Below are 22,318 nucleotides of genomic sequence, written 5' to 3'. Positions count from 1 at the left end.
AAATGCTTCTTCTTCTTCGTGGGACAATAACATGACATTATTTTTTGAAAATTTTTTTTTTGCATTTCTACTGTTTAAAATATTTTTTTATATTTTTAAGTATATATATTTTAAATTTTGAATAGTTTTTTTCTGAAAATTTCTTAATTATATTTTTTATTTATGGTTAGATGAACTTTTTAATTTTTTATAATTTTAAAATTAATTTTTTATAATTTTAAAATTAATTTTTTATTAGATTTATAAAACAAAATAGTGTCACATTAGTGAAAGGTTAAGGATCAATTTGCTTCAAAGAAAAGAATAAGATTCAAATTGAATAAAGGTGTAAAAATTATAAGTTTTTGTTATCATGCTTTATATGGAAAACACCAAAATGAGAATTTCACAACACAATTTTAAGGATTATTTTATTTTTATGTAATATATAGGGATTAATTTGCTCATTTTTCAAATGGATAAATAAAAATGTAATCTAAAATATAATACATGTACTTAGTATGATATTTTTACCATACAAATACTTGCAAGGTCCTATTTTATTAATTAACCAAAAAAGAAACACTTGTGTTTGGGCCAACTTGTCAGAGTCCAAAACAGAAGGTGGAGTGGATTGTGGTTCCTTTGTTTCTTGATGAGATGACCCATAACCATAACTTGATATTATATCCTTCGCCCGCCCATTCAAAGTGGCGGCCGACGGCCCGACCACTTTCACTTTGTTGTTTATTAATCATATACGTATACATATACATATACGTTAGCTTTGGAGCCCATAACCAGAAATAACGGTAGCGCGAGATGCGATCGGCGGTCGACCCTGTTTTTGCTTGTGCAAGTCGCCGCTCCTTTTTCTTTTGAATGAAATGTCACTATCACAGTGGCAATGGGAGACTGCAGCCGCCGGGGCCGTGGCGGGTTTCGCCACCGTAGCCGCGATGTACCCTCTCGATATCGTTCGTACCAGATTTCAAGGTCCTCCGTTTCTTCTATCTCCCTTTCTCTCCGTATACGCATAGTTTAGTCAAATATGTTTCAGCCTTTTATGCCGCTGATTGGATTGAATTTTATACAGTTAACGATGGTCGAGTCACCAATTTCCCCGCTTACAAGAACACCGCCCACGCCATTTTTACCATTACTCGCTTAGAGGTTCGCACCTTTTTCTTCTTCTTACTTTAGCTTATCAGATTGTATTGCTCAAGTATTAGCATTTTTAAGCTACTTAATTAGTCATGTAACCATGAAATTATGTGATTTCTATCTGATTCGTAATTGCTTAGTACTCTTAGGTACTTTCTTTTGGTGTCTAGCTTTCATTGGAGATTACAGTTTCTCTTTGCGAAGCCCCCCCCTTTTTTTTTTTCTTTTGATGGTTTACAGATTTGTGGGTTGATCATGTAGGGTCTGAAAGGGCTTTATGCTGGCTTTCTTCCTGCAGTTTTAGGATCCACCGTTTCATGGGGTTTATATTTCTTCTTGTAAGTATCAACTATAAATTTACGTGTTACAAGCTTCTCCTTTTGCTTTATGTGTTTTGAAACGCTTGATTACAGTACATTAGTTGGCATACGTGTATATATATATATATATGTGTGTGGATTATTACCAGGTTGAAAAATGTTTTATGACAATCAATTAACCTGAGGTTCTATTATTATTCTCTGTAGCTATGGCAGAGCTAAACAAAGGTATTCTAAAAACAGAGAAGAGAAGCTTAGCTCTGGCCATCATCTCGCATCTGCTGCTGAGGCTGGAGCTTTGGTGAGTATATATACTTCTAATAATGATTTGGTGGAAAAGTGGAAGGTTCATACTTACTAATAATATCAAAGTTCACAGCTGAAAGGAAATTTTCTTTTAACAGTAAAATTTACTAATAACCGAGCTTAAAACCATTTAGGATGGTCTAAGATGCTAAGTTTCAATAGCATGTCACTAGATGTTGCTGCATTTGGATAATATTTGAGTTGTCTTGGTTTGAATTAGTCAGGTACTCGTATTCTCACTGCTGATGCTAGGTTGAATTGGCCCTTAATTGATGTTAATTGAGATAGTTTTTGGTTTGTTTTCTATTAACAATTTCAATCTTGTGGCCTTCAATTGATGTTAAATTAGTTATGTACTCGTGTTCTCACTGCTGATGCTAGGTTGGATTGACCTTTAATCTATGTTAATTGAGATAGTTTTCAGTTTGAATTCTATTAACAATTTCAATCCTGTGGCGTTCTTCAGGTCTCCTTGTGCACAAACCCTATTTGGCTTATAAAAACGAGATTGCAGCTCCAGAACCCTCTTCATCAAAGTCGACGTTATTCTGGCATTTATGGTCTGCTCTTCATCTTAACGTTATTTTGCTAGTAATGTGCTCTGAGTCTGCAATAACCATTTCTGTAGTGAGTCATACTAACTCTGACTCCAAGCACTAGCAAGTAAGTGATTTGATATCATTGGTCCTGCAGAGATGTTGATGCATGAACTTTTAGAAGATACACCTTTTTCCTTTGTATATTTCTTGTGCGATTTGATATTCCAGTAGATGATTTAACACTACTAAGCAGATATGATTTTCAGAATTGTTGAGAACTTAACCCTTTTTGAAAATGATGGATGATCGTAGGTGTTTATATTTTTCAACATGAGTTCCTTTTGTGCCTCAATGTTTTCAGTTGGATATTTAACTGTGCAAAATTGATGTCTTAATTATTTCAGATGCCTTGAGAACCATACTGAGAGAAGAAGGATGGACTGCACTCTATAAAGGACTTGGTCCGGGTCTGTTAATGGTAATTTGCTGGCTGCTTTAGTCGTATTTCTGCTCCTGCTTTTCACATCATGTGTGGGTTTTTTTTTTCAGCATTTGAATATCTCAGAGCTAAATAAGACTAAATTGTTTGAGTAATATCTATGTTACTCAAACTCAGATGTAAGTATCTGACACTCACATGTTCAATTCTTTTTTTCAGCTTTCCATGTATTTGGAGAGCCTTTGATGTTTGGAATCTATCCTCGTACCCATGTCCAGATAAGTTTTGGACATGAGTACTTCAGGAAAAATGAAGAGTCGGAGCTATGTACTACTTAGTTGGACTTTAGCATAATAGCACGTGTCTATCCCATACCCATGTCCAGATAAGTTTTGGACATAATCTTATACTTTTGCAATTTACTGCTTAATTGGACTTTAGCAGGTTTCTCATGGAGCTATTCAGTTCACAGCATATGAGGAACTTCGTAGGATAATGGTTGATTATAAAGAGAAAAAACAGAAATCCGAAGGTGCCAGTAATTTGTTGGTATGTAAATTCAGTTCCTGTTTGGCTGTTTGTATAAAGTTTGGATTTACTTTACAATATATTTTTGATTGATGCATAAGAGATGTCGTACAAACACGTGACTGGTGCCATATGCCCAGAGTATCTCTGTTTATTGTGTTCTTGGGCATGCATGGTTTAACAAACTCAAACAAATGAGATATTTCATGACTTTGATAATTTGAACTTGATGCTATCGAGATCTTTTTGTCTCCTCGTGGTTAACTGATAATGATTTCTAACAGTCTTTACCATTTTGCACAGAACTCGTTTGACTATGCTCTGCTCGGGGGGTCATCTAAAATTGCTGCAATTCTTATTACATATCCATTTCAGGTATTCATTGGTATAAGTGGTGTGAGGCCTTTGTATCTATTCACCTTCTCTGAACTGGCCGGTCATGGTGCCTTACAAGGGTGATTTCTTTTTGTCTTTCTTTTTCCAGGTTATTAGAACTCGAGCACAGGTAAAGTAAAAATCAAAATCTTTCATTTATTAGTATATTAGTATGGGAATTCTTTTGTTAGGATATTAGTATGGGAATCCTCCAAGGACAGTCAAATATCCCTGTGTCGGACACATACCAGTATCCGTTACTGCCAAGCCCCGAGAAATAAAGGGATAGATAGTGAAGTTGACTTGAGAAGATAATCCGCAACTTACTGTTGGTTTGTATTGAAGACTCTAATTTGAAATTACCACTTCATCACTTGCAGCAAAGACCTAGTAAAGAGGGAATTCCAAGATATATGAATAGTTGGCATGTTGTGAAGGAAACTGCCAGGTGAGAACATACCGAAACCAGATTTTTCCATCTTATTGCTGAGGATAAACATTAATCCATATTAAAATTTGCAATGTCCTTCCTCCGTCAGTTGATCTTATTTGCATCTGAGGACTTGCAGGTTCGAGGGTATCCGCGGGTTTTACAAGGGGATAACCCCAAACCTTCTGAAAAACGTTCCTGCTTCTTCGATAACATTTATTGTTTACGAGAATGTACTCAAATTGTTAAGACCAAAAAGAAGGAATGATTGAGAAAGACATTTTGTTTTATTCTTAGTTTTCTTTTACATTCTTCACATTGTACTATACGAAGATCATATGATTTTTCTGCTATCTTATTGTTTTGCACTCAATGGTGAAAGAGGTATACGTGGTAGCTGATTATCTATAAGCTTTTTTCGGAAAGTTACATATTGTGTGCCGCAATACATATAGCCTATAAACAACCCAATTTTGATCAGTGCACATTACAAAAGATTCAACACACCAACATCAAATATAATACAATATCACATTACAGAAAGAAAAAAAAAGGCTAAACAAAGTTCCAACTTATTTTGGCAATTAGTATCATTTACTCGTGATTTGCACATTTTGATCTTATTCGATTTGATGATTATACCAAATTCAATGTACCATATCAGAAGCGATGCCCTTTGTCTGCCAAACCAATATTCTTCATAGAAATTCCTCGGCTCTTCCCCCTTTGCCCATTTCAGCTAACCTCCATCATGACTTCTTTCTTTGCACATTCGAAATCCTAGTCACTGAACGTGGAAAAAATAGAGAAGACTTCACGGTTGTGCTTGTTTTCCCAGCCTCGGCTCTAAGAATTGAGTGAGTGTGGAAGGACTTTATATGGGTTGAGTATCCCATTGGGGTCAAGCAACTTTTTTATAGAAGCCATTGTTTGTACCTATCCAAACAGATTCTCAGTTTAGACAAGAAGTACAACCATGACTCGGAGAAACACAACCAGCAAACAGAGAAATTCGTTGCATCTTTTTATTTAGAGGAAAGCTCACAGTTTCAGTAGATTTGCTGTAATAAATCTTGTTAGCTTTCATCAGTCCCAGGCCATGTTCAGCACTGATACTCCCTCGGTGTTTAGATGTCCACTCATAGACATAGGGTTCAATTTGTTCTAAAATCTGTACAATATATTGCAGATGGTAAATAAAACTGTGGAAGCATTCTCCAAGTTTTAAGTAAGGACCTTACTTTATCATCGTACTCTGGAGCAGAAACATTAAGGTGCAAATTTCCATCCCCGAGGTGACCGTATCCAACTACTGTAGCCAAGTCACCTGAAAATTTAACATGCAGATAAGAGTGGACTTTGATTATATTCTGTGAAATGCTGGACGAGTTATTTACTACCAACAAAATCACATTGAATTACTTAGAAAAGAAATATTTTATACACAGAAATGGTAACAACTTTGCTTACCAAGTCTTATTCTCATGTCATCCACAAGATCGTACATCTTTTCAACAGGCAATGACAAATCATATTTGTAAACGGCACCAGCTTTCATCAATGCTTCTGGCACACCCTGCAATGTAAGAGAAGGAACTTTACAGTTAAAACCTTGCTTATGAAATTGGCAGTGTCACTGATGGTTGTCAATTAAAAAAATGTGGTATCAAAATGGGAACCTCACGTATTCGCCAAAATGAGGATGCTTGGTTTATGTCTTGTGCAAGAACACCATCAGAAATTAAACCACCTTCCATCGAGCTAAGTAAGAAGGCCTCAAGTTTCTCCCTGCAGGAATTCTTATGATTTATGAACTCAATGTAGATATTATTGGCACTGATAGCTGAAAATAGGTATTTGAAGGAATCACAAAAAATAGTATAATCATCAAATGATCTTTAATCTTTTCTTTTTCTTTTCATTTAGGAGAAGCCAGAAGCCTTAAGAACCAAATTCATATTTTTTCTGTCAGTAAAATGGTTAATGAAAGATCATTTGACAGCATCAATTACCCACAAATCCAAAATTAAGTTACAACTCAAGAGGTAGGTTCCATCATTTGAACTTCAGTTAAGATTGTGGGTCTCTTATTATGAATGCCAGAGATAAAGGATGGTGAAAAATTCATTACCAAAACATGAAAAAGAACTGTTGACAGCTTATCTCAACTGCTCTCATTACTGATTTTTAGGGATTAGATTAGCTTAAAATAAAGATTATTGATTTAATGTATTGATTATGTTTCCTTAGTAAGGCCTACTCTTTTAGTATAAATAGCCATGTAAACTTTTCTGTTGGAATATACAAGAGAAGGATTCCTGTGATATCAAGAGCTTGAGAATCCAAACTTAGAAATCCAATTTGGTACTCCATTTTTTAGCTTTTTTTTTTTCTCACTGCCCCCTTCAATAGAGTCGTAGTCTCATCTCTGGCAAAACCTCAAAATCCGGTGACCAAACTCCCTGTGCATGGCTCTCACACGCCACCCACAGCTTCCGCATTCTTGCTCACGCGCCAGCACGTGCAACTTACATCCATCGAGTTTGATTCTCCGACCACCATCATTGGCTTTGTTGGTGTTTCTCTGATCTTCCTTGCTGTTATTGGCTCTTGGGTTGCATTTTTTTTTAGAAAAAATAATAGAATTAAAAAAAATTATTATTTATGATAACCCCTCGAATCTAACATCCAATTTTGTAAAGTCAGGTAATAATACTCATATTAATATTGACTCATGGAGTATTAATTCTAGTGCGAATAGACACGACAGGTTCCTCTAAAAGTTTTGTAAACTACTTCCCAAGTCAAACAAAAGAAAGTGTCAGTGGATCTTTTACTCTTGTAACTGGATCACGTTCGTCAACTGTATACTCAATATTAAACTATCCTCTATACTACATGTTCCACGTTTTCCAGTTAACCTTTTATCTGTTAGTATCATCACAAATACCTTAAATTGCAAAATTGAGTTTTTTTTTTATCATTGTGTATTCCAAGACCTTCAAACAGGGAAGAAGGTTGGCAGTGATAGATTGCATGATGACTTATATATGTTGGAGAGCAGTGGTGAATCTATCCAAGCCTTTTTTCTTTTTTGGAGGTAATAAGATTATCAACCAAGATTATTTTTTGTTATGAAAAAGTTATAACCCGAATTATTTTCAAAGACTTTGTTTGATTCATTGTTTTGTGAAGCTTGTGAGTTTGCTAAACACACTAAAAATTTTTATCCTTTGAGAAATAATAGAATTAATACTCCTTTTGTGACTATTTATTCTAATGTTTGGGGACCAACTCGACATACATCATTATCTGCTAATTGGTGGTTTGTTACTTTTATTGGTTGCTGCACTAGGATGACTTCGATGTATATCGAAAAATGATGTGTTTAAATGCTTTCAATCTTTTCATAAAATGGTATGTACTCAATTTGATGTTAAGATACAATTTTTTAGAATTGGCAATGGTACAAAGTACAATTTTGATACCTATTTGGAGTCTTATGGGATAATTTCATAGAATGGGATTGCTGAAAGGAAAAATAGGCATTTGCTAGAAGTCGCCAGATCTCTTATGTTTTCTATGAACCTTCCAAAACCATTCTGAGAGGACACAATTCTTGTACCCGCCTACCTTATTAATAGAATGTCACTCAACCATTAATTTCAAAAATCCCTTGGAAACTTTACAAGGTAAAAATAATCATATTTTTCCACCCAGGATATTTGGATGTGTCCGTTATGTCCATGACCGAAAAGCAAACAAATTAAATCCACGAGCCGTTAAATGCGTGTTCATTAGGTATTCTCCAACACAGAAAGGTTATAAGTGTTATCATCCTCCTTCACAAAGAACTTTCGTCAGTATGGATGTTATATTTAGAAAAACTGAGCTCTACTATGGTACAACTCAATCACCTTTTCAGGAGGAGCACAACGAGAGAGAAGTGATACCCAGCTCGGTAACTATTAAAAACCTAATTCCAAAAAACACCATTGTTCAAGAGGAAGTTACTACTTAGGGGGAAACTACTGTTCAAAAGGAGATTGTTGGGCATTTGGACAAACCAAATTTAAAGAAGTATTCAAGAAGGATTAGAACAGAAGAAGTCATCATGCAACCTACTACGTGCCAAGAATCTTCCTCTTCTAGTGAGTTACCCCCTAATGATTTAGATAAACCTATTGCCCAAAAAAAAGGTGTTAGATCCTATACTAGACACCCTATGTCTAACTTTATCTCTTATGACTCAATGTCCCCCACCTATAAAGCCTTTGTCTTGTCTTGTTCCTCTGTATCTATTCCACAGGATTGGCGTAAAGCATTTGAAGATCCCAAGTAAAAAGAAGCCATGGTTGAAGAAATAAAGGCACTAGTAAAAAATGAGGCTTGAGAGCTAGTAACTCCTCCAGTAGACAGAATTTGGTTGGATGCAAATGGGTGTTTATTGTGAAACACAAGTCTGATGGTTCGATTGAAAGGTACAAAGCCAGATTGGTTGTTAAAGCCTTATGGAGTAAACTATCAAGAGACATTTGTCCCTATTGCCAAAATGAACACCATTAAAATTTTGTTATCTTGTGTAGCCAACCTTGATTGGAACCTAAAACAATTTGACGTGAAGAATGCATTCCTACATGGAGACTTAGATGAGGAAATATATATGGAGATTCCTCCTGGATTTGATTATGCAAAAACGCAACAGAAAGCATGCAAATTGAAGAAAGCCTTGTATTGATTGAAACAATCTCCCAGAGCATGGTTTGATAGATTCCGTAAAGCTATGATCACTTTTGGTTATCAACAAAGCAATGATGATCATACCCTTTTTATGAAACATCACAAGGGTAAGATCACTCTTCTTATTGTATATGTTGATGACATAGTGATGACAAAAGACGATGATGAAGAAATGGCTCAACTAAAACAATGTTTGGCTCAAGAATTTGAAATAAAAAATCTAGGGAAATTACAATATTTCCTGGGAGTTGAAGTTGCCAGATCAAAGAAAAGAATTTTCATATCTCACAGAAAATACATCCTAAACCTCTTGATTGAGACAAGTATGACGAGATGCAAAACCCGCAGAATCACCTATAAAAAGCAATCATAAATTGTAAGATGGAATACGAGAGTCGGTGGATAAAGAGAGATATCAAAGACTGGTTGGTAGACTAATTTATCTTTCACACACTAGACCTGACATAGCATATGCAGTCAGTTTATGCATGATCCTCAAGAGCCTCATATGCAAACTGTCTTTCACATTCTACGCTACCTAAAGTTTGTCCCAAGAAAAGGTCTCCTCTTTTCTAAACATGGTCATTTCTAGATAAAAACTTTTACAGATGTAGATTGGGCTGAATCTCTGAATGATAGGAGGTCTACATTTCGATATTGCATACTTGTGGGAGGAAACTTAGTCACTTGAAGAAGCAAGAAGCAAAGTGTGGTTGCTCGGTCAAGTGCTAAAGCAGAATATAGAGTCATGGCTCAAGGTATTTGCGAGCTACTATGGTTATTAAAAGTTATGGAGGAATTAAAGTTGTCAAATAAAGGAAAATTATCCTTATATTGCGACAACAAGGCCGCCATTAGTATTGCCCAAAACCCAGTACAACATGATCGAACAAAGCCCATAGAAATTGATCGACACTTCATCAAAGAAAAGTTCACTGCCGGCATCTTGGGCTTAAGTCATGTAGCCTCTAACAAGCAATTAGTTGATATGTTCGCTAAAGGACTTGACAACAAAAGCTATCATAATTTGGTTTGCAAATTGGACATATGTGACATCTATGCACCAAGCTGAGGGGGAGTGTTGACAGCTTATCTCAGCTAATCTCATTACTGATTTTTAGGGATTAGATTAGCTTAAAATTAGGATTATTGATTTAATGTATTGATTATGTTTCCTTAGCTCAGCCTACTCTTTTAGTATAAATAGCCATGTAAATTTTTCTCTTGGAATATACAAGAGAAAAGGATTCCTATTATCAACAAGAACCAACTAACAAAGATACCTATTGTAAGATTCATCACTGCCCGTTGTCTCAATCAGAATGTAGAAGTTGTGCATGGAGGCAGGTAATGGATTCCGAACTCCATCTAATTGATGCAAAACCTGGCAGATATAATACAATAAGTAGGAAGAAAATAGAGAATATATATTAAAAAATAGCAGCGCCTTTGTTCCAACCTCCTTTCAACAATAAAGAAAATTAGACCTTGCAGGGCTATACATTAATAATCAGTGAAACAGTTTTCAAAAACCCTTTAGTCCAGTCAAAATATGAAAGTCAAAAGGACTTTAACAGAAAAAAAAGAATAGCTATATGATGCGCAGACTGGGAAAAGAATTGCAATATGCCACAGAAAGCTAACCAAATTCATTGCCTCCGTATCCAAGAATTCAAAAGCAGATAGAATCTCCCCAAGTTTTCTTTTTGCTTCCATGAGAAGTTTCTGATGAACAGGAGAAAGAAAATGGTAAGCAGATGAATTATTCTGCATTAGTTTAGCATAAATTGATCCCAAGAAAAGATATTTTGGAAGCTGATTAAACCTGGCAGCTAGAATAATCATTGCACGCAAGAAAAGCTATATTTACTGAAGACAGCTTGGGAGGGGTCAATATAGAAACTTTAGTTACAATTCCCAGAGATCCTTCACTTCCTACACCAATAGAAGAAATATGTAGGAAGTTGAATACACAACTGAAAAATAAATTTGCTTCAAGCCACTACTAAAGGTGCCCACCTATAAACAAATGCTTCAGGTCATACCCAGTATTATCTTTACGCAAAGTCCCAAGCATATCAAGCACATCACCATTAGCTAAAACTGCTTCAAGACCTACAATGTTATGGGAAAGATAAGTTGCAAGATAAGTTGACAGTAGGTCTTTGAATACTGGAACAATCAACCTATTAGAAACAGTTAAGTGGCTACACTTTTCAGTTCTTCAACTTCAAGATGTTTCACATAATTCCAATGTTAACATTAATCCATCTCCAGAGATTCATGTTTCTTTTTCTTTTAGAGAATAAGTTTCAAGCACCAAGAAGAAACTGAAAATACTTGAGACTTGCCTAAGCAACTATAGTTCTCAAGTACAACAATGAATATGGATAACATAGCATAACTAGTTGATGAAAATGAAACACCCTAAACTTTTCCTATTAGCAGGTGTACCGTGCATAACAAACAGCAGGCTCTTTTGCATTTTTCCTTTCTGGTTGGCAGACCTATCTTACTTCTGTAGGACTATACAGGAAGAATTAAGGGCCGAAAAGGGGGGGGGGGATTGAAGAAAAAGAACAAAATTCGAATTCGAAGTCCAATTAACAAGCAGATTTCTCACCAAGTACATTCCCATGAAGTGAACCATAACGTACAAGTCGCAAGCCACCAGCATTAGTTGAAACATTTCCACCAATTTGACAACTTCCTTTTGCGCCCAAGTCCAGAGGCATAATAAATCTGAAACAAACCATTTGTTTGTTTAGCATGAGTGAAGACAAATCAATATCAACAGATATAAAATATAGGGATAAACGTCTGCACCGAGTGTCAAACAACATTATGGGTCCATCAAGAAAAAAGAGAGACATTGACAGTAGCAAGCAATTACCCTTGGTTGTCCAGGAAAGAGATAAGATTTTCTAGTATGCACCCTGCTTCACATACCAATATACCACTGACCTGAAATATAGCATACAAAAATCCTTCATATATATGGTGTGGGGAGTTTTCTTTCTTTTAGAAAGTGGTTTCATTCAGAATTCTTAATTGATCAGGATTACTAGGTGTTATTCTTCTTTGTTCATAAAGTCCAAGAATGAACTTCATAAAGTCCGTCATGAATTCTGGTAAGTAGATCCACACCGGCAGAATCATGATTCAAAATGAAAGGTCCTTATGTGTTTATACTTGGAAAAAAAAAACAGAATACGGAAGAAACAAACAGAGAAATAGCATAAAAGCATACCTTGTCAAAACTTATGATATTAGTCATTGAACTAACATTGACAATCACCTGAAGAATTAAATCAGCAAAGAGAATCATTTAAATAAAAGACAAGAAGAAAGCCTCCACCGAAATAAGTATCAGACAATAGATTATTGATCAACAATAGGCATTACCTCATCAAAAACAGGCACACTACCACCAACAAGACCAGTATTCCCCCCTTGAGGAACAACAGCCAAACACCTTGAATTACAATATCTGAGAATCTGTGCCACCTGCAATATAAAATTGGGTGCAAAAAAACATATAAGAAGGCCTTGATTTTAGTACCGGAGAAGATACAAAAAAGATCGACGACCGAAAATTGAGAAAGTGAACCTCCTCAGTACTTCGAGGCAGAAGCAAAAGCTTACTGGAGCCTTTGTACTTATGCATCCAATCCGTATTTACAGTTTCGAGCCTGTCCTCATCTTGAATAACACTTTTTTCTCCTAGCAACCCCTTAAAATAACTAATGTCATCGGAATTTAACGTCGAAAATGAAGGATTTCTCTGAACAAGTGTCGACGCTGAACTGAAACATCTGTGCTGAATCGCATTCACTTGTCCTAGACTTTTGCAATCTCTGATCAGATTGAAGCTCGATTGACAGCTCCTTTTTTCATTTAAATATCTAAATTCTGTTAAAAAAAACATAGTGGTCTTTAAGCAATAAGAATAACTCTTAAAACAATACTCAAAATTTCTAAAGAAAGATTCAAATATTCATAGGAGTTGAGCTCAATGCAGCGGATAAAACCTGAAACAGAACTTAATTGACGGTTGAGAATCGATTTCAATGATCGCCGGAGATTGGTTGTAGCTCTCCACTTCTCCATTTTCAATATCCTCTTCCTTTTCCTTTTCCTTTTCCTTTTCTGGGTCCGCTGTGTCAATCCAATCCGCGAAAGTTGTATTTATACACGCATACGCATTCTTAACAATATATACACAAAGGTCTAACTTTGAATACCATCCCTATACTTTATGAAATTTTATAATTTAGTCATCATATTTTAATTTGTTAGTATTTAATCCTTGTATTTTATAGAAATTAAAAAGTTAGTCCAAATTTTGATAAAAAAAATGAACTCAAACTGCTGATTTTTTATAATATATTGCATATAAATTGTTGGATTACTAATTCCTTCCATGAAAATTGTTGGTTTAATATATAAGGACTAAATTTTGAAAACTTAAAGTAGAAAGGCTAACTTCTCAAATGTTCTTAAAGTAAAGGGATGAAAAATTCAACGGAATTATACCATATATATTCACCAAAATCAAAATGACCGTAATATCCCCGTTGCACTTCGCTTAGACCAAAACGCAGCGTTTTGAGCCTTTTCCCTTTCCCCTGCCGCCATATCCAGTTTGCGTTGGAGAATCAAACACAGAGCAGTCACACAAAAGAAGTGGTTCCAATGGCCTCCATTTTCAGCCAGCCTGGCTGCTGCTTCAGAATCCATCGACGATGCCGTTTCAACTCTCTAAGATTCTTCCCCTCCAAGCCTTTCGCTTCCCATTCCAATTCTCAGCGCCATTTCTCTTACAAGCCACTCAGAAAATCCTTCGCTCTCGATGTTTCCAGAAGCTTCTCTCAATCTCACCACCTCCTCAACGCTGATCTCCCCGCTCTCCATCATTTCATTGCTCAGTCTTCCCTCACGGCCTCTCAACCACCGCCCCGGTAAGTCAGTCCAATTTATTTTCGCTTATTTTTCTGTTTCTTTTTCTCGTAAATATTAAATTTGTGTTTTATGCATGAAAATTATATGTAAAAATGCACAAAAAAACAATAATTTTTAAATTCAAATCCTTAATTTTATTTTTTTGTTTTGAATTTTTAGTATTTTTCCTAGTGACGAATCAGTTTCGGAAGTTGCCTCGAAAGGTAGAATTTATCATGAGACATATGGATGTCAAATGAATATAAATGATATGGAAATTGTGCTTTCAATTATGAAGAATGCTGGATACAGTGAAACAGTGGAAGTTCCTGAGAGTGCTGAGATTATATTTATTAATACTTGTGCGATAAGGGACAACGCTGAGCAAAAAGTGTGGCAAAGGCTTAACTATTTTTGGTTTTTGAAGAGGTGTTGGAAGAGTAATGTAGATTCAGGAAGGGCGCAGTCGTTTCAGCCACCAAAAGTGGTGGTTTTAGGATGTATGGCTGAAAGGTTAAAGGATAAGATTCTGGATGCTGATAAGATGGTTGATGTGGTATGTGGACCCGATGCTTATAGAGATTTGCCGAGGTTGTTGGAAGAGGTTGATTACGGTCAGAAAGGGATTAACACTCTTCTTTCGCTTGAAGAGACATACGCGGATATTAGTCCTGTTAGGATTTCAAAAAATGCAGTTATGGCTTTTGTGTCGGTGATGAGAGGGTGTAACAATATGTGCTCATTTTGTATTGTTCCGTTTACTAGAGGTAGAGAGAGGTCTCGTCCCGTGGAGTCTATTGTGAAGGAGGTAGGGGAGCTTTGGAAAGAAGGTGTGAAGGAGGTAACACTCCTTGGACAGAATGTGAATAGTTATAATGATGCATCTGGAAGTGAAAATGAAATTGAACCTGGAAATAATTGGGCGTTGAGCGAAGGGTTTAAAAGCATGTGCAAAGTGAAAAAGATGGGCTTACGTTTTGCTGATCTTTTAGATCGACTTTCTACTGAGTTCCCGGAGATGAGGTTCAGATATACATCCCCACACCCTAAAGATTTTCCGGATGAGTTGCTTTATGTGATGCGAGACCGCCATAATATCTGTAAGTGTATACATTTGCCTGCACAAACAGGAAGTACCACAGTACTTGAAAGAATGCGGCGAGGGTATAGTAGAGGGGCTTATCTAGAGCTCGTTCAGAAGATACGCAGAATCATTCCAGACGTTGGAATAAGCAGTGATTTTATATGCGGTAAGGTTTATTACGTTATTCCGGTGTCGCTATTTCAGTTAATATAAAGTTAACCACCCTATTAAGTTCAGTTAATATAAAGTTAACCACCCTGTTAAGTTTTAGATTAATGTTCTACCATCTACATTGCCTGTAATATTACTTAAAGCTTAAATTGAAATCAATTTCCTGTTCTTTTACATAAAGGGTTGCAATAAACTGATCTAAATGTCATCTGGGATTTGTGATGTTGGATCTTTTGGAGAAGCTTATTATTGTGTCAATTAGTGTTAAATTGTGTCAATTTCAAATTTATGCTACCAGTTCACCTGTTTTTGGTCTGCATTTTCAAAATTATCTGGATTTCTTTTGGCAGGTTTCTGTGGGGAGACAGAGGAGGAACATGCTGACACACTAAGCCTAATAAAGGCAGTTGGTTATGATATGGCATACATATTTGCATACAGCATGAGAGAGAAAAATCATGCCCATAGAAACTACTCGGACGACGTTCCTGAAGAAGTCAAGCAAAGGAGGCTTAGTGAACTTATTAAGGCTTTCCATGAGACTACTTGCCAGCATTACGACTCTCAGGTGGGAACCATCCAACTTGTGCTGGTCGAAGGACCAAACAGGAAAGCTCCAGAAACAGAGCTTGTGGGCAAAAGCGATAGAGGCCATAGAGTTTCATTTGTTAATCTCCCTTTGCTAGATCGAGATAATCAAGGGGACAGCAACCAGAACCCTGTTGTCGGTGATTATGTAGAAGTTCATATAACGAAGTCCACAAGAACATCACTTTATGGAGAGGCACTAGCTATAACCAAATTAACCACATTTTACAACAACGTGGAGAAAGCAACAGTTGCCTGCGGCATTTGAAGTTGAAAACCGGCTGCATTTTACTGCTGTGCACGTGGTTGGTCTTCTAACCAGTTTCACTCTTGTTTCATAATGCTATAATTGCTTGATAGAGATTTGACATTAATTACTAGGCTATTAATAGTTATTTTTGCAAGAGAATTTGATATCAAATATGCGCATAACAAATGCCATAAAGATCACTGATATTTATTTGTAATGATATTGTTTTTTTAACATGGTCATCTATTATATGAAAAGTTGTCAAAGCAAAGTGATATTTTAAGACTATCATCAGAAGATAGAAAGAAAATATAACTCTTAAATTTTTCAAGATTTGAAAGCTAAAATGCTATAAGATAGTTTAAAAAACGTATACTAGATACTGTAAAGAACGAAGAACGCTGATAATATATGCATGCTTTAAATAAAATGAAAGATCCATAGATAAAGAAACTTAAGGTCTAATAACATAAGAGATGTAGCAGGACATAATCATGAGGTCAAGTTCCTCCAAACATTAAAGATAAAAACAGTTGAACTAATAATTATCATAAAATCAAGCTGAAGAAGTAGTACTGGTGGCAGCCATATGCTTTATCACAGTCTGCTGAAGCTCTTCTTTCTTTGCTCCCGTCACTTTGTCCACAATCTTCCCTTCCTTGATACTGTAAAGCTAAAATGCTATAAGATAGTTTAAAAAACGTATACTAGATACTGTAAAGAACGAAGAACGCTGATAATATATGCATGCTTTAAATAAAATGAAAGATCCATAGATAAAGAAACTTAAGGTCTAATAACATAAGAGATGTAGCAGGACATAATCATGAGGTCAAGTTCCTCCAAACATTAAAGATAAAAACAGTTGAACTAATAATTATCATAAAATCAAGCTGAAGAAGTAGTACTGGTGGCAGCCATATGCTTTATCACAGTCTGCTGAAGCTCTTCTTTCTTTGCTCCCGTCACTTTGTCCACAATCTTCCCTTCCTTGATGAACATGAAAGTCGGCATAGCCTCCACTGCCCAATCGGTAGCAACCTCATGTAAAACAAAAAAAGAAAAACGGAATTCGATCAATTCATCTGTGTATCTATCACATCAGAAAGCATAGAATCGATTAGTTCAATTTCAAGTTTACCTTCAACTCATCCACATCCACTTTAAGAAAGATAACAGAAGGGAACCTCTTGGCTAGTTCAGCCAGGAAAGGTGCAATGAAACGGCAGGGTCCACACCATGAAGCAGTGAAATCAACCACCACCTTCATTTACCATACTAGCTCAAAATTCATATACCATGTCCAATGAAGCAAAACGTAAACATATACAAGCTTAAAATGGTTATCGGAGAAAAAGTATACGGTGTGAACAGGCTATGGCATCTGATTTCAGAGGCAAGTATCGGAAAACCCACACTCATAACCAAATGCTCTAACAGAAATATCAAACACAAATATTTTTTATTTACAAAAAAAAAAAGAACAGCTACCAAACCATAAAATTCATTACTCTCACATTTATTCCCATCAGTTTATGTCACTACTAGCAACTGTTGTAAAATAATTGTAAATAAGTTATAAACCTAAATACACTTAACATATATAGAGAGCTTATTTACCACTTTGCTCCATTGAGTTGTTGGTAAATATTCTTTATAACAGGGAAAGATGCAACCAAAGAGGATAAATATTAAGCCTGTCCATATACTAACAACTTATTTGTTTCTTAAGTATCCTCTGTATCAGTATACATTAAGCACCCGATCTCCATTCAATCCAAGTTTTAACATGTAAAATAGGAGAATGTATTGTATGAAATGATTCTACCATTTCCAATAAAAGAATGATAAATCAGATTTTTCTTTCTGATTTATAGTTTTTTCTTTCAGAAAAAATTCAAATCTAACTAGAAATACTAAAAACATTGAAAAGTGATAAAGAAGACGTGAAATCACAACTTCGTACAATCCTTCTCATAATATAGACTAATAACAATGCGGAGTTGAATTTGTTGATTCTCAGCTACGAAGATATCAAATGGGATACATAAGGCTGGCATGTCAAGTAACTCATGTATGATAGTATTCGCTGAGAGATACCTTCACCAACGACGGAAATCGCTTTTTTTTAATGGAAAGCTTAAAGCCATAAACTTTTTCTGATGGTAAATATTTTTTAATATTAAAATTCTAAATCTAGAACCCATTATTCAAATCACCCTGCAAATAGAACAACCAAATCATAATATAAACATACGAAACAAATGAAAACAGAAAACAGAGCAGTCTGAAAAAAAAACGAAAATCAACGCTAAATAAAATAAAAATAAAAGATCATATAAAAGGCTTTGGAAAAAAAAATTTAAAAAGTACCAATTTTTTGGAGTCGTTGCCTTTTTGAAGCTGTTCGTTCCATGATTCAAGAGTGTGGCAACCGTAGACTTGGCCTTCCTCTGCTGCCATTTTCGCTTAGTTCTTGAAAGAAAAATGAGAACAGAATTTCACAGGTAATAATACTAAACAAATAAATTGTCACGCAAAAAACGCTTCTCTGTTTTAACAACTTTTTTTTAAACAAGGAAATTAAAATGATTTTGGCAATGGGGCCTAGTGTTTTTCTTTAATTACCGTTTTGCCATTTTTACAACAAATCACGTCCTGGGATTCCCTATTTAATGTTAACAACAGCACGCCAAATTCAAACGTCAGCACTGCCGGCAGTAGTTTCGTGAGCACGAAAACGGGCATTCTACAATAAATGGAAATCCAAAATTATTTATGAAAATGAGTCATTAAAAAATTATTTATTGGAATGATTCAAAAATTGTAAAATGCTTTGATGTGAACGTATTTTTAAGAAAAAACATAAAAAGTGCATTGATGTGGGAGCGTTTTACCACGTGTCAACAAAAACGCGCTGACGTGGGCACATTTTATCTTGTGTCAGTAAAAACGCACTAATGTGAGCATGCTTTACCCTATGTTTAATTAGGATTTTTGGGTTATTTGTATATTAAGATTTAGGGTTTGGGTTAGTGAGGATTATGGTTTTTAAAAGAATAAATTAAGGTTTAAGGTTTTTAAAAAAATAATTAGGGTTTGTTTTAGGGTTTAATTTTTTTAATTGGTAAGTATTGTTCTAGAAGAAATAAATTTGACAAGATGGGATATGAAAAAATAAATTTGACGTGATGTGTTCTGAAAAAATTATTTTGATAAGATGAATTTTATTTTATTTTTTTGTACAGTTAGTAATTGTACAAAAAAGCTTCAACTGGACTTTTTTTTGTACAGTTGATTCTGAAAAAATAATTTTAAGAAGATGGTTCTGAAAAAATATCCTAGGATTCACGGGAAATCTAATAGTTAGAGTTGAAAAATGCTTCAAGCAAGATGCATTGTCAGCAAAAGTACTAAAAAAATCCCAGCTGGACATTCTTTTCAGTAATGCTAGTGACAGTGCATCCCACTATCCATTAGGTTATTAATGAGTCAAATTTCATTCTCTTGTTGCATAAGTTACAGCAAGAGAAATTGAAGGAGTTCAGAAGAATAGGAACTGAAGAAGTTGATAGGGTATAAGTTGATTTATCGTATTAATATTTAACTAATCATTATATTTTGCATAATGTTTTTCGTTTTAAATTTCTTTCGATAGATAATTTGGTTGAAAATGAGTGAACATATTAGTATTGTTATTTACTATGACGATGAGGTCCGTGACATCGAGAACGGTGTTATTTTTTTATCGGAGAATACAGCGCAACTGATTTTTAACCAAAACATAGAACTGATAAAACTTTGTAAAAGAATTAGACGCAAAATTTTCGGAACGACGCTAATGAGAGTTTCGTCTATTAAGTATCGATTTTGTGCTTCGGTTGATCCCGTGACATATGACTCATTTGATATCAAATGTGCTCGTGCTTGGAGGCAATGGTGCAGACTCACCACACTAGTGGATCACCTTATCTTGAGTTATATATGGAATTTTCATTGCCAAATAAAGCACTTGCGACTTCAATATCTACAATTGTTCGAGAGGAATACATGACCCCTGCTCGACACTCCGTTAGTGGGAAGCAGAACACAAAATCATCTATTTTTTGTGGCAGTACAAAATACACGACCCTTGCACAATACTCCGTTAGTGGATGGGACATGCACCTCGGTGGGTCGATGTTCAATGCTGAAAATACTTATTGGGGAATGGCATCAACTTCTAGTGGTTGGCAATCCACATTTGATTGGGGACACTATGAAACATACACGAAAAAGGATGGCGTACTCCCTACGACGTCCACCGGTGAGGGGACCTCCTAGTTGCAGATGTTGGTGGGTCGGATGATGAGTCTGATATGGATCCACCCTGAGAACCTGGTCTCGATAGTGTAGAAGTTATATTATTTTCTGGAGCCTGTTCCAACTGAACTTGAAGACAATGAGGAGGTTTAGATGAAGAAGAATAATAAGATCTACGATTCACGACGTACTCGCCTTTAGCCCACATGTATAATGTCGATCTATCGATAGATGATGTATTGGAGTTTCCATATCTACCACACAAAAGGCATGGCCACACAAGTTCGTCGTTAGATTCGGGTGAATTGGAAGTTGGTAAGGATTTTTCTAGTAAGGATGGTTTTCTCGATGCATTGAAGTAATATAACATCATGAACGGAGTTAACTACCACGTGGTTAAATCCAAATCCGAAAGTTCGAGGTCAAGTGTACAGTGCGATATGGTTCATGTTCATGGAAAATCATAGATTCAGTTAATAAGATGACAGAGTTGTGGGAGATAAAGAAGTTCAAAGGTCCACATACGTGTATAGCCAATACAATATCACTAGGTGTTTAGGTTTTCTAAATATTACTGTTATTATCTAATGTTGCATTATTTAACGTACTCATAGGTTGACAGGTATTTCACAAGATCATTCCAAGTTGGATTCAAAGATGATGCGAGCTTAATACTACCGATGGTGAAAGCGGATCCTAAGACTGTTGTGTTGGTCTTAATTACCAATATTCGTAGTCAATTCAAGTACACGACTTCTTACCGCAATGTCTGGATAGCTAAGCAGAAGGCATTAGAGAAAATACACAGTGGGTGGGACGCTTCATACAATGAGGTGTACCAGTGGTGTCAGATGCTGGAGAGGTACGTCCCAAGTTGTGTAACAAACCTTAAAACGGTTCCTGCGTACTACAACAACCGCTTGCTCCGTAGATGTCCAGTGTTCAAGCGTCTGTTTTAGAGCTTTAAGTAATGTCGGGCCGCATTTCAGTATTGCAAGCCATTGGTACAAATTGACGGTACCTTTATGTATGGTAGATATACCTATCAGCTATTGCTAGTTATGGCACAAAATGGTGATGGGAGGATCATTCCAATTGCATTTGCAATAACACAGAAGGAGTTAGGTAACGACTTGAATTTCTTTCTTTCTAGGTTGAGGAGGCATGTCTGCCCCCTACCGATATCTACGTTATATCAGATTGAGCCGCTGAAATACTAGTCACAATTGAGCGACAGAGAAGCCTCTGGGATCGTACACACCATCAGTATTATCTAAGGCACGTTACGTCCAACTACTATAGGCAATATTGGTCTACCATTAAACGACGACAAGTGACCAACATGGGTATTTAATCGCCACAAATATTATTTGGTTTGTAATATTCAATTTGCTCTGAATGGAATAATAGTATGTAATTATCATTATCCACTTATATTGACAGGGTACGAGATCAATAAGGACCATTTTCATGAGATGTTGGTGATTTTATGGTTAATTAATGATCAAGGCGTAAACTACCTCTATAACATACCTTTCGTTCAGTGGACACAATTATACAACGGTGGCCTCCAATATAGTCAGATGACATTAAACTTGGTTGAATGCATAAATTATATTCTAAAAGAAACAGTTATTTACCGATAATATTGATTGTGTGGGAGACATACTTCCATTTGGCGGCATCATCTCCAAAGTAGCGAGTTATAAAAGCCAAATGCAGGGAGGCCATGTATGGTGCTAAAAGGTAGTGCAAGAAATTAATAAGGCTAAGACGCGGACCAACTCCATGTACACAGTGTGTCACGATCGCGACAACCTATGGTTTCATGTGATGGAGTACAACAGACCGAACCAAGGTATTCCTAGCAGATAGTATCGTGTACACCTGAGAAATAGGACTTGTGACTATAAGAGGTTTGACGCACTTCGTTATCCATACGTTCATGTAATTGCAGCTTGTCAGAATCTCCGTTTGGATCTCATGAGCTATCTCGACGAAGTGTACAAATTATAATACATGTATAACTTGTGGAGACACATATTCCCACCAGTCAAATGAATGTAAGTGGCAGTCTGTATCGCTTGCTCTGTTTAAGTTATTACCGGATAGAGAATTACGTCACAAACTAAAAAGTCAATTGTGCTCGACTAGAATACGTG

General features: G+C 35.9%; 4 protein-coding genes and 1 long non-coding RNA gene across 13 annotated transcripts; 3 read left to right on the top strand and 2 right to left on the bottom strand.

Annotated features, from left to right (window-relative positions):
* The first annotated feature begins 659 nt into the window (after positions 1-659).
* Positions 660-4,453, top strand: LOC107914280 (folate transporter 1, chloroplastic). Of its 3 annotated transcripts, none has more exons than XM_016843150.2 (11): positions 660-975; positions 1,076-1,152; positions 1,405-1,481; positions 1,671-1,764; positions 2,236-2,329; positions 2,713-2,786; positions 3,189-3,296; positions 3,579-3,650; positions 3,760-3,780; positions 4,031-4,098; positions 4,220-4,453. In XM_016843150.2, the coding sequence occupies exons 1-11, from the start codon at positions 867-869 to the stop codon at positions 4,350-4,352; spliced, it is 927 nt and encodes a 308-aa protein (XP_016698639.1). In that variant the 5' UTR covers positions 660-866; the 3' UTR covers positions 4,353-4,453. The 3 variants fall into 3 exon arrangements, with proteins under 3 accessions (XP_016698639.1, XP_016698640.1, XP_040959057.1); XM_016843151.2 differs by having other exon boundaries at positions 697-975; positions 3,192-3,296; XM_041103123.1 differs by having other exon boundaries at positions 697-975; positions 4,190-4,370.
* A 3-nt stretch (positions 4,454-4,456) lies between these two features.
* LOC107914279 (D-2-hydroxyglutarate dehydrogenase, mitochondrial) lies at positions 4,457-13,004 on the bottom strand. Of its 2 annotated transcripts, none has more exons than XM_016843148.2 (15): positions 12,852-13,004; positions 12,431-12,732; positions 12,226-12,327; positions 12,071-12,118; positions 11,714-11,784; positions 11,444-11,562; positions 10,840-10,935; positions 10,646-10,755; positions 10,465-10,545; positions 10,104-10,204; positions 5,760-5,868; positions 5,551-5,656; positions 5,322-5,407; positions 5,126-5,251; positions 4,457-5,016 (listed from the first exon to the last, which is right to left on the bottom strand). In XM_016843148.2, exons 1-15 carry the CDS (start codon positions 12,928-12,930, stop codon positions 4,927-4,929), a joined length of 1,626 nt encoding a protein of 541 aa, XP_016698637.1. In that variant the 5' UTR covers positions 12,931-13,004; the 3' UTR covers positions 4,457-4,926. The 2 variants fall into 2 exon arrangements, with proteins under 2 accessions (XP_016698637.1, XP_016698638.1); XM_016843149.2 differs by having other exon boundaries at positions 12,864-12,987.
* Positions 6,382-9,057, top strand: LOC107914281 (uncharacterized). The gene is made up of 2 exons (XR_001688763.2): positions 6,382-8,561; positions 8,667-9,057. It is a non-coding gene; the product is annotated as an uncharacterized lncRNA (long non-coding RNA).
* Positions 13,005-13,392: 388 nt separating the features above from the next.
* On the top strand, positions 13,393-16,125 carry LOC107914282 (CDK5RAP1-like protein). Its single transcript, XM_016843152.2, has 3 exons — positions 13,393-13,781; positions 13,942-15,011; positions 15,367-16,125. Exons 1-3 carry the CDS (start codon positions 13,516-13,518, stop codon positions 15,870-15,872), a joined length of 1,842 nt encoding a protein of 613 aa, XP_016698641.1. The 5' UTR covers positions 13,393-13,515; the 3' UTR covers positions 15,873-16,125.
* Positions 16,126-16,273: 148 nt separating this feature from the next.
* LOC107914284 (thioredoxin H-type) lies at positions 16,274-18,498 on the bottom strand. 6 transcript variants are annotated; one of them, XM_041103122.1, is made up of 4 exons: positions 18,228-18,496; positions 16,996-17,118; positions 16,763-16,898; positions 16,274-16,519 (listed from the first exon to the last, which is right to left on the bottom strand). In XM_041103122.1, exons 1-4 carry the CDS (start codon positions 18,315-18,317, stop codon positions 16,488-16,490), a joined length of 381 nt encoding a protein of 126 aa, XP_040959056.1. In that variant the 5' UTR covers positions 18,318-18,496; the 3' UTR covers positions 16,274-16,487. The 6 variants fall into 6 exon arrangements, 5 of the variants coding, with proteins under 5 accessions (XP_040959056.1, XP_040959055.1, XP_016698644.1 ...); XM_041103121.1 differs by having other exon boundaries at positions 16,274-16,527; positions 18,228-18,495; XM_016843155.2 differs by having other exon boundaries at positions 16,274-16,535; positions 16,763-16,895; positions 18,228-18,495.
* Positions 18,499-22,318: the final 3,820 nt, after the last annotated feature.

The sequence above is a fragment of the Gossypium hirsutum genome, chromosome D10, assembly GCF_007990345.1.
Source record: "Gossypium hirsutum isolate 1008001.06 chromosome D10, Gossypium_hirsutum_v2.1, whole genome shotgun sequence".
Taxonomy (NCBI): domain Eukaryota; kingdom Viridiplantae; phylum Streptophyta; class Magnoliopsida; order Malvales; family Malvaceae; genus Gossypium; species Gossypium hirsutum.
This window is presented reverse-complemented; position numbering and strand designations above follow the sequence as displayed.